At 41.2% G+C, this 17880-nt stretch overlaps 1 protein-coding gene across 10 annotated transcripts in view; it reads right to left on the bottom strand.

The window, feature by feature from the left end:
• Positions 1 to 3498: 3498 nt before the first annotated feature.
• nrxn3b (neurexin 3b) overlaps positions 3499 to 17880 on the bottom strand; it is a 424389-nt gene continuing 410007 nt past the window's right edge. For 7 of the 10 annotated variants that reach the window (XM_032584558.1, XM_032584563.1, XM_032584561.1 and 4 more), the window contains one exon: positions 3499 to 6349. In XM_032584558.1, coding sequence (XP_032440449.1) covers positions 5370 to 6349 — 980 coding nt within the window. In that variant the 3' untranslated portion in view covers positions 3499 to 5369. Of the gene's footprint in view, positions 6350 to 8708; positions 9014 to 17880 lie in introns of those variants that run through there. The other 3 variants (XM_032584566.1, XM_032584568.1, XM_032584565.1) reach the window with 2 other exon arrangements.

Here is a 17880-nt window from a genome sequence, read left to right as displayed (position 1 = left end):
AGGAACTGAAGATTTAAGCCCAGATTAGCGCATTCATATCTCTGCAGTTAATTAGGAGCGAGGCGCTAACTGAAAGCTGAGCACTGGAGTGGAAGAATAGGAGGAGGTGTGGCCCTCGCAGAGACACACAAAAAGAAAGAAGTGCATTTATGTATACCTGACTGTTCTGCTAATGTATCACCTAGCGCGCCTGCTGAGACGGATGAATATGAATGCTTAACCCACACTTACCTTTTTATTTATTTGATTTTTTTTTTTCCTCCTGCAAACTTTGATTTAACAATGCCACACGCGCACACACACCTCGGCAGCGAGTCGCACTTCTACCTGAGGTTCACGCATGACTGTTTGTATGTGCGTGTCCTTCATAACGCCGGTGCTAAGGTCAGCGGGCTCATATTTTACCTGTCAGGAGTGATCACCGTCGCCTTCACAGCTGCTTTGCTTTTCGGTCTGTGGAGGATTCAGCTGTCCTCCTAAATCTTTATCGAGAGAGATAGAAAAAAAAAAAAAAAAAACAACAACACAACTGAATCCCGCAACCTATTCAGCGGATCCATCAAAATGCAGATGTGGAAGGCGCTTTTAGTACGTCAGAAGCCGCAATCGGCGACGGATCAGCTGCCGTTTTATATGGAGAAAAACATCCCATAAAGTGTTTAAATGGGATTAACCAGATCATTAGCTGGAGTAAAAATTTCATGACAGGTCAGCTGTCAGCTGTTTAATGCATGAGGGGGAGCCGGTTTCTGCTCCGCGGAGCCCACAGGCCCGCAGGGAGAAGGGCCCGGCTAATGCTGCCGAACGCACGCAGAAAGCCATTAGCAAATGTAGATTGTTTTTCTGTCAATTAAGATATGAATTATCCAGCTGACATCAGCGCGACTGATGTAATCCACTTCTATTAATTCGACTAAAAGGACGAAGTCGTCACTACACGAAATCCAATCAATAAACTTTGTCTGCCAACAGCCGTGTGAGCAAATTAATATTCGATGGATACGTTTTGTCGGCCGGCTTCCTGTTGATGCAAGTGGTGGACAAAATGGCCAGTAACAAGCTTTCTGATTTAAAGATCATGATGAAGACGTTCGTTTTTATTCCAGGAAATGCTTCACTAAGATAGCATGTCTTCTATTAATTTAGTTTCCTTGAGCTGTTATTAATGCTTTAATCACCATCACTGTGATTGTTTTCATTTCTCAGTTTGAGCATCCTAATTGTTTAATTACAGTGGCTTGCAAAAGTATTTTTTCACAATTTGTTACAAGAAAACCCAACAAGAAACTGCATTTTGGGATTTTAAACAGACCAGCTTCAGTCCCGCCATTTTCAGACCAACTACATCTATCCTCAGCATGTCAGACATCTGCTAACGAACAATCATTTCAATCAGGGGAAAAAACAAAAACGATACAGGCTTTTGAGAACTTTAAATTGATTAAAAATCAATTTAGCTGAAGCTAAGTGTGCTAAACATTTTGATAGCTAGCAAAAATGCTAAAGCGCTAGACATTTTATAAGGTAGCAGAAATGGCAAAGCGCTAAACGTATCGCAAGTTAGCAAAAAGTACAAAGCGCACTAAGCGTTTTGGAAGTTAGAAAAAATGCTAAATCCCTAAATCTTTTGTAAGTTAGCAAAGATGCTAAAGGACAAAATGAAAAATTAGCTCCGCTATTAGTGCATTAGCATAAGTGTGCCCGCCACCGATTCATTGTTATTGATGTTTTTATATAATAAAATCTGGAAAATCTTGCCTGCATTCTTATTCAGCCCCATTTTCTTTAAATCCACTAAGTAAAATGATGTGCCACCAACAATGAATATTGTATGTCCATGCATCATATACATACTCTTGTGACTCTTGTTAAATAGAGTCACACTAGGAAATAAAAATATATAGCATATACTCAAAAGGCTATCTCATGGAAAACAAGCACTGGATACACCTTAATCACATGGTGGTTGCAGTCATGTTGGAAAAAAACAACAAAGAAAACAAACTTTGAGAGAAAGAGAGAGAAATATGAGTTTAGTCAAGCTTAATGTAACCATTTACATGCAGATTTGGATGCACCAGCTGGATTTTAGAATAAAAGTTGCTGGATATTTGTGGTCCTAATTAAACTGATTAGTGTGACAAATTTAGAGCTGAATCTATGAACATTATTTCTAATTCAACTTGCAAGCTCTGTCAGTCTTCTAGATCCTGCTTGATATATTGCGTTTGACTCCCATTTGCAATCTAACTGGTTAATACTGATCAAAAAGCAGCAAATTGGGATTGTAAAAAGCATTCACAAACACTACAGGTAACAGAAAATTGCATTTATAAATGTACCTTCTTCTATTAAGATGGTATTTGCTGGAGTACTGAGAGAAATAATTGGATTTGTGTAGTAGAAAGTGTTTCGCTACACTCCGATTCTCTCCAAACGCTCGTTTTTGGCGCGGTAATGATTGGAGCACCACACTGATTCTCCGGCTGTGGAAAACCAAGCTGGTTTTTAACTGTTTTTGTAAAACAAATTAAGAACTGGAACTGCTCTGCTGGAAAACGCCCTACACCTTGAAAGTAGAGGGAGCAATGACGACGCTGAAAGATACTGGAGCATCTTAGAAAACGCTTTAAAAGAGCTAAAAGGGGCGGGGAGGGGAGATATCCACTTGTAACACAAATGACAAACTCCTGTATCGATTTAGCTGCTTCCGCAGTTGCCATTATTGTAGCGATACGTCTTGGACCGAGCGCCGCCGCTTGTTCAAATTAATATACATTAGCCGCCATCGTACTGACTCAAACAATATAAATCTCTTTTTTTTTTGAAGGAGCAAATACAATTTCTCATTGTAAATGGCTCAGACTGGGGAAAAAGTCCCCTCAGTTGAATGGATCTCCGCCGGCCCCTCCGGCTCCCTTTTCGCCTGTGGCAGGATGAATGAGTTAATATGCAGTCATTGTGAGAGCTGGATATACTCACACATGGTGCACTGATATCCTACATCAATGGGCTATTGCAAGTTAATGACCAGCTCTGCAAAGGCCCATTTGCAAGAAATATGGCCAGAGTTAGGAAAAAAAAAAAAAGAGAAAGGAAGCAGGGAAAGCAGGTGCTCCTGCGGTCGAGGAGCTCATAACGGAGCGGAGTGGTTGCGGGGATTCTCATTTGGCTGTGTGATCTCTCACAAAGTCTCAGCTCAAGCTGAAAGCCATTCCTAGCACGTTGCAAAGACTTCGGACCCTCAAAATTCTCTTGTTGCTTGAGAATGTGCATGTGGATTTGCATAATCGTCTGTAGGTAAATGACAGTTCTGAGCTGCTCTGCGCTTTGTCTGAATAGAAACGGTAGCACTTTTAGGGTATAAAAGGAAATCGGCGAAGCAACGGCAAACGGGATGAGTCTTTGGCATCCATCTTGTTGCGGCACCGCCTCCTGCTTTCATAGCGTGAGGTGAACGATTGAGTGACAGACACCCACAGCTGAACATCCAAAACATTTGGGAACATTTTCTTTTTTATTTCTGGGAATTGTTTGAAGTCAAGGGAGCAGAAGACAATAATTAACTGGTTTAAAAAGCCAAGTACCAACACACACACGCACTCACGCACACACACACACACACACAAAAAAAAACAATGAAAAAGAAAAATACACACTGATTTGCATGTCAACGAATGACAGCTAATTTCTTCAATAAATAAAGACATAAAAAACATTGAATTCCTGGAACATAATGTCATATAAATGAGACGTGAAATTAACTATACAACTGAAAAAAAGAGCGAAAAAAGCAAATTGACAAGTTGAGCGGACAAGACGGTAACGTCACAGTAAAAACGAAATCAAAAAACAAAGAAAGTCAGTAAGGTGCCAGCACAGATCTCCAAATCCGCCATAATCAGTCTTTATTATCTTATACTGGTATTTTTTGTTTGTTTTAGATTTCCAATAAAAAAATAAATAACATGATGAAAACATAATTTCAGAAGAAGACCCTCACTGAGATCCGAGGGTTGGTGTAGACGGCGTCAGATGGTTGAATTTTCATGCGACTGAAGAGAAACGCCATCCGGAGAGACTAGACTTCCTGTCTCTCCGGACTACTTCCTGTGGACATCCATTATTCACTCCAGGGCAAACAAATAACAATAAAAAAAAAACATGTTGCTACAGCAAAAAAAAAAATTAAATTAAATCTAGTCAAATGTACAACTGTCTGGACATCAGGAGGACAAAAGAAAGAAAAACCTACAGAAAATTGCCCTTTTCTGTACAGTAATGCGTCACCAAGCACACTGGCTAGCTGTAATAAAGTATGTAAACATTTTTTGTTTTTGACACAGTTTTCAGTGAAAACTGAAGAAAAAAAATGTACTTGGTCACACTGCGGTAAGTTTTTAAATCTACGTTTTACTTTTACCAAACTTTGACCGTGACAGTTACACTGTTTGCAGACACAAAGTATGTTTCATTTTAACACAGCAGGTCAGTTAAAAATGTAAAATAAAGGAGAAATATGTCAGATTTTTTTTATACTAAAAATCAAATTTGAATAAATTACAATATATTTACCTTCTTTGAAAGCTTAACTTGCTCCTGCAAGATTGAGGACCATCTAAAATTTGGTTGCCGAGAGAGCAAAGAAATTTGATACACGACTAGCGGCGACTGACACTGACTAGTCAACCTCAACTGGCCATTAGTTTCTTTGACAACAGACAGAAAATCATTCATCTTAATAAATAGATACACAAGTAAAGGGATAAATGAAAACAACCGATAAAAAAAAGACTTTTAAGCACATTTATACGTTACCTCATGTCGCGTCCATGACGGCTACATTTAATGAACCATTTGAATAGCAAAAAAAGAAAAAGAAAAATAGTGTTTTGACTTCCAACTTTCCCCAACAATCATGATTTCTTGAGGTCCCTCACTTACACAGATGCCAGCACCACATCACATACACCTCACATGCATGCTCAGAATGGCCAAAATGACAGTGATCGTATTTTACAGGGTTACAATGGACGGGGGGGTCAGTAGAACTCCAAGGATTACACACCTCTTCACAGTCACTTGGGGTCGTGTCGGGGTGTTCGAGTGATAATTCACACCGTCGAATGTCTCCAGCGGGAACTTTTCAAATCGTCCCGATGGAGTCGTACTGCATCGTCTCTTTGTAACGCTTACAATAGTAAGTGAGCTCCCGTGAGCTGAAGTTCGTCTGTAAGCGACTCCGCGAGTCTAGAGTTCTCAAGAAAATGTGTTCTTTTTAAATCACAGTTGCCAATATGGTACTGTCAAAATGTTTTTTAGCTTTGTTCCAAACAGTTTATTCAGGTGTTTGTGAAATGATTCGATTTCTATACATAATATTCCTTATCCTTGTCTTTCGGTCTCTTACTACTGCCGCTGCCTTTAGCGCTGCCACTGGGCGTTTTATCCTTCACCACAGCGCCATTGGTTTGCGCAGAGTTGCTGATGTAGTTGCGCGTTTCATCCACCTGGTAGGAACCCTCGTCCCTGTTTCTGTACTTGTACATAGCGTAGAGGAGGATGAGGATGCAGAGGGCGGCGGCTGACACAATGCCCACCACCATGCCCGTGGTACTGCTGGATTCACGGATCACCTCCGAGGCTCCGGGCGGCACGCGCCTCACCACGCCGGGCACTGTGGGCAAGGCGGCGGGTACTGTGCGCAGCATGGGTGAGGTGATGAAGGGGCCCCTTGGCTTGGTGCCGTCCACATCGAAGGATGTCGGCCGGGGCAGCAGGACTGGCATGTCTGGCTGCAGAGGTTTGACCTCGCGATTGTCCATTTTCCCTGCAGGCAGCTTGGGTGGCATGTCCGAGGGAACCGCCGCCGCCGGAGTGCCCCGGATGTCCGGCAGAGGCGAGGCGGGTGTAGTCCTGCCTGCCTCTGAGGCCTTGCTAGGCCTCAAGTCCTTGGGTTCCCACTTGGGCACGAGAGCTTTGTAGCCGCCTTCATAAGCCGATGTGGTCAAGATCTTATCTGTTACCAGGGAGAAGGTGGTGTAAAAATCTTCATCGTCAGTCGGGGGCAGGCTAGAGTCGAAAGCTTCGCCAGAGCCAAACCCCGAAATCACCATGCCATCATCATCATCATCACCACCATCATCACCACCATCACAATCATCGCTGCCTCGGTCCGACAAGCAAGGTACCCCCGCCTCAGTGGCCATGGCCAAGGATTCTTTGGTGGTGTCGATAATGGTGAGGACGGGGCGGAGGGTCGGGGGAAGGGGGATGAAGGGTGAACGGGTGGATACAGAAGGGATGTCTATGGGGTCCTCAACTAGCACGGGGACGACTAGCTCCCCTCCTGCAAAGCGGAAACAGAGAGAAAGAAGTCAGGGGGATAGAAAGGTTCCCGCCACCAAAGCAAGAAGCAAGTCAAACACACACACACACCAAAAAAAACAAAAAAAAAAACAAAAAGAGAAAACTGAAAAATGCAAGAAGCAAAGCTCGATATGAAACAAAGAAAACCAAAAATTAAATGATGAAAGAATAGAAACACTGTACCAGTGCAAAACCAATGAAACTCAGAACCGAACAAGACCAAAACTAAAAAGGAACAAAAGAAACAGAAAAACAGCCATAAATTAAGTTTACATTGCATCAAAAGGCTTTGAGGGATGCACAAGGGTGAGCCACATCAAACTGATACCTCATTTTAACTCCTAGATCTCCTTTACATTCAAACTGCAACAGAATTTTTGTTCTGAGATTCATGCTGACCCGTTTTCTTATGCAGTGAGCTATAATTGCTACCTTTACATGATTCTGTCAGCAGTTACTTAAATGGGCTGTTTTATTATCGCTTGAGTGTTGACATCAAAAGGTGGACTGTTGAGTATAGAAAGAAGTCATACTACAATCTGTTTGTAATAGATTGTATGTTGGATGTTATTGGGCCTAAACCAAAGTCAAAAAAAGCTTTAGCAAAAAAAGAACTGCTCTGTAAATTCTAGGATTTTCACATAAAATTTCTAACTTCAAGATTTCATTCCCGCACACAACAGAGTCAGATTCTTGTTTATTGATTCATGAAGAAATGGAAATAGAAAAGTTTTTAATGCATGCAAAATGTGAATCTCAAACATTTAGAAGGGATCTACCTTCATCTTTGAGCGGCTTTAAGATAAAATAAGTTAACCTTTTCTGGTGTTTTTGTGTTGTATTTTTACAGTTCTACAGATTGTTCCATGTTTGGACAGTGTTGAATAGTTATACTGTTTGTATACTGTACGATATTTGTATAATCTTTGTAAGGGGCTTGTGCTGCATTTGTACAGTGTTTGAATGATATTTGTACGATGTTTGTGTTGTATTTTGGAGTGTCGTACCAACCCTGTGTGTTTGTACACACAGGGTTGGTACTGTATTTTAGATTGGAATTGACTAAACCTGTGTAAGAAATTACCAGGCTAGGTATCAGTTAGTATTGGTACAATGCTTGTGGACTCCTGGGAAGGGTTTGTATGATAATTGTACAATCTTGTTTTCTTTTAAATAACATATGGCGATGGATAGTGTATAGAGATTGTACAGTGAACTGCTTTGGAGAAGGTTTTTTTAAGCTGTCAATATGTTCTTTGAGTGGTGTTGGGCTGCATTTGCACAGGTTTGGTGCAATGTTTGAGCCTTTTTGGCTTGTTGTTTACCCATCTTTGTGTATTTGGATTTCCTTTTTAGCCCTAAAGGCTACTTGAAGTAACAAAAAAAAATTAAAGGGTTTTGGAGTAGAACCACTCCAAAGTATGACAGGATAATCTAGTTGCCTTGGCTTCAGTGGGCTCCCCTAGTTATCCTAGCCTCTTGCCTTTTGACCCTACAGTTACCACAATGGCACCGGGTATTTCAGCGACACCTGAATGTTTCCTGACTTGGTGTGACTTGCTTTAATAACTTGTGCTCCCCATTTTGGCATATAAACAAGAGAAATTAATTCCTTCCCCATAATTGTCTATTTCTAATACACAAATTTACCAACAGGGCGCTACTACAAAGAGTCTGAAACATTCAGATGTCAATTGAAACTGCATTTCGTTCTGCCAAAGTGGCTTGTTTGTACATTGCAAAGGCTCACAAACGGCACTATAAAGAGATGCAAACCTTTTGGAACAATAAAGAAAATCAGAATGGAAGTGAAAACAAAAGAAACAATAAAATAACAAAATAGTAATTAAGGCATTGCAAAAAAGACTTTGGAATTAGAGCAAACATTGTACTAAAAGAAAGAATAAAACATTCACAAAGTAAAGCCACAGATAGAGCTAGTCAGATAAAGGATTAGTAGTAGGTAAGAAGGAAAACAGGTAAAGAAAACCAAAAGTCAGCTTGGAAAATCATAAAAGCCTACAAAAGAAGGAAGAAAGCATACCATCGGCTTTTTTCAACTTACATCAACAAATTGCCCGCATGATTTTGGCAGGAAGAAAACAAAATTTACAAAAAAAAGTTGTGTAAGAATGCCTTCGGACAGGTTAGATTCTCTTTAACAGCTTCTGGTTACGTAGTATATTATTCTCTGTTTAGACAGGATGGTATAGGGAGGCAACAACACATACATCCACACACATGACATGAAAATAATCTTCGCCATTCTGCTCTTTTTTTTCCTTTCTATTTTTAAAATTTATTCCGTCTTATAAAAAAAGAAAAACTGTACATTTATGATTCCTACTTTTATCGTTAAATCTTGGTAAATATCTACAGCCTGATCAGACGACTCTAGCTTTTTTTTTTTTTTTTCTGCTTCTTTTTGCTCAACATTTACTTGTTCATCAGTTGTGAACAAAAATGAACTGTACATATCTTAAGAGTCTCTACATAAAGGGTTTGGGAGGAGGGAGCGTGAGACGGGGTGGGACCTATGAACATACTAGGAAGGAAATGACATAGATGGGGGTGAACGTGTACATCAGTTGCCATGTCCATGTAAAGGCGGCACGAAGCGGTCGGGCGGCATTAGAGCTTTTGGCTGTAAGGAAGGGATGGGGATATACAAACAATGAGCATATACATGCCCATCTACAAAAGAGAACAGCACTCTCAACACTGACAGTTTTACAAACCCTAAGCTGCAACTTCTTTGCCATGCACAAAAATATTTGACATTCATTGATTTCAATCCCAAATTCCAAATTAGAGATAGCTACTCAAGAACAGGTGAATGTTAAAGATAAGCACATAAACAGTTTGGAAGAACTTTTTCAGTAACAGTGGCAGGAGGTTTGGGGGGGAGTCTACTTTGGAGGTGGCTTCTCTTTTTTCTCCATGAAAGCGTCAATTTGAAACTCAAATAAAGGCGCAACAATTTGAAACCCAATGTTAAAAACCGGAAACAGGAAGAACTTCATAGGGAAAAGAGGAAGCGTTATTCTAATAAAAGGGACAATTGGAGACTTTTTGAAGTGAGGTTCTGTTTTATGGATGTGAGGAGTTAATGTCTTATCTACAGTAGATGACTGTTTTGGCATCTTCATTTGGGATGAACACAGAATGAAGCTAACGGCCAGTCTGACATGGGCCAAGACCAAAGTGAACAACTCCAATAAAAAAATAAAATGAAATATTCTTAGCACTTTCCATTTACCTTCAAACTGTTGTCATGTTTTTCTAGCGAGCGTTAAGATATATTTAACTATATGATCTCTTGGGTCTCTTTAGTCATGCAGCTAAATGAAGTTAAAAATTTGTTTTATCACAATATTCCTTAAAAGAGATAAATTTAGGAATAAGTTAGCCAAAATTAGGCTCAACTTCAACCACTAGATGGCAGCACAGAGTTTTGAATAAGGTCCTACATTTGTGTGGGATAAGCATAACCCGACTGTGGAACAGCAGATCGTCTGGGCTAAGACTAAATCATTTGAGATTAATTCACGACAATAGTCAACATAGGATTAAGTTTAATTACCCAGTAATATCAAAATAAGTCTAAAGGACACATGTCAGTAGAATCTTTAGATTTTGGTACTAAATAACTTTTAGAAACTATTTAAGTTATTTAGAGAGTTCCTAAGTGTCAACTTAGAAACTTGTTTCTCAATATTAGAGAAAAAAGGGAATCTTGCACAGACTGGTCAGAGCAGGGAGTAGGTAGAGACCTCCAGTAAGACCAACCAGTAAGATCTCTTCATGATGGGTTTTAAAGTTTGTTCCCAAAACCTTTCATCTCCTCACCAGTGGCTGCTGCCAGGGGGAGGAAACATCCCAAGGTCTCAGCTAACCAATCAGAAACAGCCAATTGAGATAGCCAATGAAAAATTAACTCTATGATTTCCTTCGGCATGTTTTTAGAAACAGAAAGAGAAAAAAAAATCATGACAGTATCTTTCTAAATTTATGAAAAAAAAGACGAAAGACATAATGAAAATAAAACTAAGCATAACAACCGATGAGGTCATTGGGGGAAACCACCTGCAAAGATATTTTGATGCATTAAGAAACACAGTTCTTGTAGGTTATAGGTCAAAATAAAGTGATTGTGTGCATGTGATTATGATTTAAAAGTCAATAACATAAACCACTGTGACTCTTTTGTAGATTAAAGTGATTTTAAGAAAGATAATTGTCCACTTTGGTCTTGCCCTCTCTTTGGTTCGCTGCGAGCTTCGGCTTCCAGGAGCAACTAAACCTGGATCTATTCTAAATGAAGGCGACAAGAAATGCATCCACAGAAGAAAAGACACTAAAGGCTCAACCTTTTGACAGAACCCCACTTTAAAACATCCTGAACTGCCCCTTTCAGGAAGAAAAGAAAAATCATCAAAACATCAGCAGTTCTCATGAAATTAGCTGAAAAGTTTAAAAATCTGACATTATCAGAAAAAAAGGAACAGTTTTGCATATATGTGCGTTGACATATATGCACAAAAAAAGACAAGAAGCAAGCAAGAAACAAAGAAAGAAAGGCATTGAATTTCTCACACTATCAAAGATGAACAACCAGAAAGCACACACTGAGGCAGACAAAGAGAGGGGGGGACAGCTTATAGGTAAAATGTCACCACCTTCATATAACTAATAATAATACGCTTATTATTAGTTACTTCGTTACATTTCTCTTGTTAGTATTTTTAAACACGGGACAGGGCGTGCAGTCTGGATGTACGTCAGAGAAAGAGAGGGGGGGGGAAACAAGTGGGTTCTTTCGTTTGATTCTTTGGATTTCGTAGTTCCACTGTAAGAAGTTGGGTTAATGCATGCTTTAAGTAAGTTGCATTTAGGGAGAGTAAGATACAATAACAAATACAACAAGCTAGGGGGGATGAAGAGGAGGGTCTACGGTCAGTAAAGGGCACTGCCATCAAGGGCTGTGGGATATTTTCTCAAGCAAAAACCATTCATTAGTGGTTAAGGGGGAGAGAAGGTGCATTATGGGTGATGTATAACCAACATTAAATGGCATTTAAGCCCACCACATCCGCCAATTAATCAAGAGGTGGAGCACAGCGGTAATTAATGAGCTCCCTTTTTTTTTTTTTAGTAAAATGATTTGATGCTTTGTGTTGCGTGCATAACCAACAGCCTTTGTTTGACAGCTAAACATCTGGAGTTCCACAAGAGGGCGCCGGGCGGCGAGTTTATTCACGCCTCCGGGGGATTTAAAGAGACGCGCGCATTCGTCTTCACATATCAGCTTGGGGTTCCTGGAAAAGAACGGCAGCGCTGCTCATCTAGCATAAAAAAAAACAAACTCCAGGAACGTATCGGAGTGAATTTGTGGTCTGTCGTCGCTGCGATGATATTCCAATAACATAAACTGCCCCGTTGGATGAACAACAGTAACACTGCAGCTGATTCCGTCTCATGGCCTTATTTATCCAGCACTTCCCTGCTTGTTTGCTTCCTTTCGCTCGCTGCTTGGCAATCGGCTCTCGGCAACTGTTAGCTTTTACTCTGTATCAACAAAACGCTTGGATGAGGGGTGGAGTGGGCGGGTGGTGCGGTTAGGGGGTCTCCAGTAAAAGGCAGTGCAGAAGACCTTGATGTTGGGTAAACACTTTAATCCTGTGTAAGCTCCTGCACAAGCAGCGGTCGTCTTGCTGCGTATCTGAGGCAGACAAATTACAATGCTAATAAGTTTGCTCAACCAGATTGGGTTTGTTTCCCAAACTTTGCCTGATGGATGAGGATTTTTCATTTTTTATTACGAGGCTTTTTTAGCTCTTAATTATCCCCTGCGCCACCCTCCACCTGGACCTGCTGCCACTTACTCAGTTGTTTCTTCCCATTTAACTAAAACGTATTCAGGACCTTTGAAGAAACAGCGGGTGCTTCTGACTAAACTTCCTGACTTATGAACATAACTGTGACACTGAACTTAAATTACTAAACATTTCATTATTATTCATAAAAAAATACAAATTAATATTGCTGTAGATTTTTTTCTTTTTGTAATTATTCCAATTTTCTCCAGATTTTTACATCAAATGCCAAACTGTATGAATTTGGCATTTTGATAGAAATAAATGCTTTTTTAAAATTTTCCCATTTAATCATAAACATTCCAATAATCCTAGATATTTATTTACTTTATGAATAAACTTTCCAACTTTATTTAACTGATCACAAGTAGAAATATTCACTAAGATACACATTTATATTCTCCATTTATTCTGTTTGGCCTTAAAAGTTAAAAGCTTGATCAATTATTGGGCTGCGGTTGTGTTGCTGTGCAGGTTGACTGATCTTATCTTAGGGTCTATTTGATGGGATAATAATTAGACATGGAATATTTAAACCGAAACTGAAGTAGCTTTTAATTAGTTTTAAAGATTAATTTTAGTATTCAGTTATTGTATTTATGCATAAGTCTTTGCTTGTCATGTGTGATACTTAGGACCCTTAGTTTCTGCTGGATATGTTCCTACCGTTTTCTTAAAAAACAACTTAACTTGCTCGATCTGATTGGCTACATCAGCAGCTTCAGGGCTCCAGACACAGAAAACTCAGAGCAACACTTTTTCCTACACTTTCCACCCCTCCCCTCCCTCTTTTCTCTGCCCAGCTCGATCAGCCTGTCTATCCGCTGTTTGCTGAGGTTTCCGGATGGAGATGAATCCTGGCGTTGTGCGAGGGATTTCGACAATGCAGCGCGGCGAAAGCGGGCCGCTGAACTGAGTCAATGAGATTTTGATGTGGCAAGATGTGGGGGAGACAAGTGGTTCTGGGCCCTGAAATCCCATTATGACGCATCCATTGTACCTCGAAACCTGCTGTAGCAGATTCTTTCACCTCCACCGAGGTGCCGAACTGATTAGCAGGGAGCCATCGGCTCACACTCAGAGTCATGACAGGGATTGTGCCGGTGTGCTGAGCTTCCCCAAAAACTTGCTCCTCGAAAGCCTTCTGCCTCATTTAAATATCTTATCTTGTCCCTGCATGCTACGCTTCAGCCAATAGATGCCTAAATTGCCACCGATGGTCATTCATTCCAATCTGTAAAAGCTTGCTCTGACGAGTGAAGACCCCGTTTTCAGGAATGGAAGAGCCACCCAACGACTCTGTTCCGGAGCTTCCAGAAGGTCCTAATCTGTCATCCTGTGGCTGGCAGCCTGCTGGTGCATTGAAATGGCATCTCCGGCGGGCGTGGCGACTCACCCCCCCCCCGTCAGCCGCTCCATTTGCTGCACGGCCATTAGTCCGCGCCCCTGCGCTCGGCGGACATGTGTCAGCTGGATAACCTTTAAACTGATCTCAGCTCGGCGTCGAAGTGACAGCCGACCCAGCGGGCCGTAACCAAGGCCAGAGTCGTCGCCACGAGGAAACCCACTGATGCATCCCTATCATACCTCATCCTCTACCTCCTCGCTCTCACTCTTCACAGGCGGTAATGGGAAGATCCTTGCCTTTCCGTCTAAGCAGTGGTGTGAGTAATAGACCCCAAATGTTACCCATCCAAAGCCGACGAGATGAGGAGACGTTTATGCTTATATCACTCTTATTTATGTGCTCCATCTGTTTGATCCGTGTTCCACTTGATCAAAGGGTGAGGGTAATGGTGCCTGCAGGACCATTTATGGCCTGTTTGTTAAAAACACTGTCTCTTTAATGATGGGCTTGACTTGCGCACGGATAGTGAGTCCCCCTGGAGGAAAATTACATCTATGTGTTTAAAAAAAAAAGAGCGAAACAGCCTACTTTTGCATGTTTATATTGAGACGGGAGCCAGGAAGAAGTAGAAACTGAGTCAATCTAGGCGGAACGCCACATCCTTGGCGACACCACAATCACAAATCAGCGCTGGATTTTGTTGGAATTGATCGACAAGCTAAAATATCACCAATGCTCACACTAATGACATATTTCCATTTCTTTTTCATCTCTAAAGATGATCTTTTCATTTCAGTTAATGCCTTTGATGGAGCTCTACCCTGTTGCCTCATTTAATATGCATGGAACCAGGCAAATGCAAATCAGCTCTGCCACTACTTCCACCAATTTGCCTGTAGCTGCTCATACTGGACTTGTGAGAACACTTATGCTTCTTTGGCCACATTATTGAACAGCTAATGAAGTGTCGCTGATGTTAGATAAACTTTATCCCCCATTACTAGCTCTTGACAAGTCCCAGCCTGACAGATGGCATATTGGGTTGCTACATAAAAAACCCTGGCTGTTCCTAAGATGCGCATCAGTGACTGATTCTGGAACAGCCAGGCTGCTTGTATTGTTCATAAGGAATCAAATATTGGTTTTAATTAGGAGCTAAAAACTCTAAGCTAGCTTGAAGTCAGTCATTTGAAAGAAAAACAAAAGAAATATTAGCATGACATTTGATGTGGCGAGTTCTGTTTTCTGTACTTCATCCAAAACCGAACAGTCCATGTGGTTACGACGGTGTCCCAGCTCCTTGTGGTTTTACCATTTGACAGTCTTACTGTTAACATAGTGATTTAGTTAAGAATTGTACAAATGCACACAATTCCTCAATGCGTCAGATTAACTTTCTTCAAAAATATTTATGTCTCCTATGGATACAAAAAGCCGGATCAGCAACGGAAGCAGACTAGTTTAAGCAAAATATGCTGTCTGAGTGCATTTCTACTTAAAACATGGCAACAAACTTCTGACTAACCACACAGAGCTCTGTCGAAATAGTTGGCCGCTGGTCTGGTGCCGAGTTTGGTAGGAGTCACAGGGGAGTCATTGGTAGGCGGATGCCTCTATGCGAACAACAAGACAATTTTTGTTCCTGGTCTACATCAATGAGAACCAATTTCAGTATTTTAGAAGAAGTATCTTGGGGTTGTTAATCCAAACAAGGACATTATTCTAAAGCATTTCAGAGCTACATCTACATTTGTTGGGAGATTGGTGTCTGTTTTAAATACTCCATACTTGTAGATAATGTTTCTCTGACATTATGAACTTCAAATGGTTTAGAAATGGCCTAACTCCTCCCAAATTGATGCACAGCAACTATTTCTTATTTAAAGTAATTGCTGATATCTTTCCACCATTGTCCTTTGACATTGTGCTTCCTTTTTGCAACCCTCCCTCAACATGCCATACTTGTTCAGTCTTTTTTGATTGCACTGTCATGAGCTTCCACATTTAATATGCTAACATAGGCGTGTAGAGTTTGAGATGTAGAACTTTGTTTTATCAGTTTTTCTGAACTTTGTCAGTCTAATGTTTTGGCAACTACTTTCCACCTCCACCTGATGCTTCTTTATGTCATGGACTTTAAATAGTTTAAAAAGGACTGCATATCCCTTCTCAGATTGATGGGCAGCGACAATTGCTGCTTCAGGGATGCCCCTATGTGGTCCAGACTACCAAACAAAGAGAGCTGCTTCCACAGTGATGCTCAAATTTGCTGTTTTGGAGGCATCCAAGTGTCTTTGCCAAGTTTCTATATAATTTCCTATGACTGACTCCTTTTAAACCGGTCGGGTGCTTCATCTCATAATAAGTCTGTCACTTTATCGATAGCATAGGAATAAACACGTTTAGATTCAAAAATATAACTAAAACTCAAAAGTTGGGGCTCACTTTTACATATTCCAAAATCTGTCTCAGTTTCTGGCGTGACGTCTACCGTTGCCGTGATATTTTGACAAGCCGAATCAGAATTGAAACTAATAACAGTGACGACGGCTCTGATCCTTTTAGGAATTCCTAGAGTCTTGCTGAGCTGTCGCCCCGATTCAACTCCTGGGAAACTGTTGATACAAAAGCAATAAAGACTTGATTAATGTTATCAACATGCCCTCTCCTCACCTCTTCAGAGCAGGTGGGAAAAAGAACCTCTCTTTTTTTTTATTTAATTTTGCTTATTATGGGCTGCAACAACAACAAAATTAATATCTTTAACAGGGACTGTAGCGCTCTGTACCTACCAATCAAACATTAGGGGTTTCTATTTGTAGATTTATGAGTCATTTGCATTAATTGCAATCATGCAGTTATGTATTAATCACAAAATTGCTCTGACTACATGGTAATGAGCCGCCACGCAGTTAATCAGTGGAAAACGAAACCAGAATCGACTTTTTTTCTTTTCTCTAAACTTATGTTTCTCCAATAATTTCATTACAGTTTGACACCTCTAACATGTTGCTAGGTAAATGTGCACAGAGGACTTTCACTGCAGTCCTTGTTTGCTCTCTCCCTCTCATGTGGAACTCCCGGTGGGGCGGGTAAAGTACGGGGGCAAAGGGGTTAGGTTTAACAGATTTGTTTTTTAAACAGACGACACGAGCACAAGACGAAGAGCAGACAAGACAGGCTGTTTTGGCAGACGGAGCAAAACACACAACAGGAGACGCCTCGGGATGCTGCGGGGTACGTCGGCGGGGCTCGGACCTGCCGCCGCCGCAGCCCCCAGCATGCACACTGACACGTAGCCGAAGCCAGGGGGGGGAGGGTAGAGGGGGAGTTAGCCTGGGATTTATGGGTGGAAAGACAGCAGTACAAAATATGGATGCCAATCATGTCCATGCAGAAGCAGAAGGGGTGACGATTAGGGCGCAGCGGGGAGGTACTGACAGCAGTTAGTCTGGGTCGAAGCATGCCACAAATGCCTTCTACTTGGAGCAACAGATAGAATAGAAAAACAGATATACTTTGTGGCAATAAAAGTCTTTTTATGCCATCTGCATTCAAACAGACATGTATATGCAGAGAGGCTGACTCAGAATGGAGGGAAAGGAAGGGGTTAACACTCAGAAAGGGTGAAGAGAAGGTGTACGTGGTTGGGGGAAAGGGGCGAGGGGAGGTCAGTCTTTCACACACGACTTTCTCAAGACAGTATGGGGTTGTCGGCACGAAGACCCAAAACAAACCAGAAAATGATGGCAAGAAAAGATTTTTGTTGCCGTTCGTTTCCCTACGTTGTGCTGAAAATGAGGTCAGGGGATGTTTCTGTCGGAGCCACACGGCACAAAGTTGATGATGGGAGGGAGTGAGAGGGGAAGGGGGGCGAGGGGAGGAGTTTGAGTTTGAGTTTAGTTTTTTTTTTTTTTTTTCCAACCACCAAAAGTTCATGCGGCACGAGATGAGGCAAAAACATGGGAGGAGCGGCTCTAGCCTTGCTTGGAGGATGGTCGACGGATGGCGATGATGATGATGGCGATGATGTCAAAATCAGTACAACACGATAAACAAAAGAATGAAATAAAATAATAATAAAAAATATCACATCACTCTACCCACCTTGGCACCCCCCAAAGATTAATAACAAACACACCAAAAAAACAAAAAAAAGTTGAAATCTTACACAAACCCAGCTCATGTTCACATGTGCACCACAGAAAACAAACAAAAACAATGTGACAGAAAAGAACGGACAGCAGGTCATGCAGCTGGAGGTGGAGTGAGGAATGAGGGGATGAA

This window comes from Xiphophorus hellerii, chromosome 15, assembly GCF_003331165.1.
Source record: "Xiphophorus hellerii strain 12219 chromosome 15, Xiphophorus_hellerii-4.1, whole genome shotgun sequence".
Classification (NCBI taxonomy): domain Eukaryota; kingdom Metazoa; phylum Chordata; class Actinopteri; order Cyprinodontiformes; family Poeciliidae; genus Xiphophorus; species Xiphophorus hellerii.
Note: the sequence above shows the minus strand (reverse complement) of the source record. Positions and strands in the feature narration are given on the sequence as shown.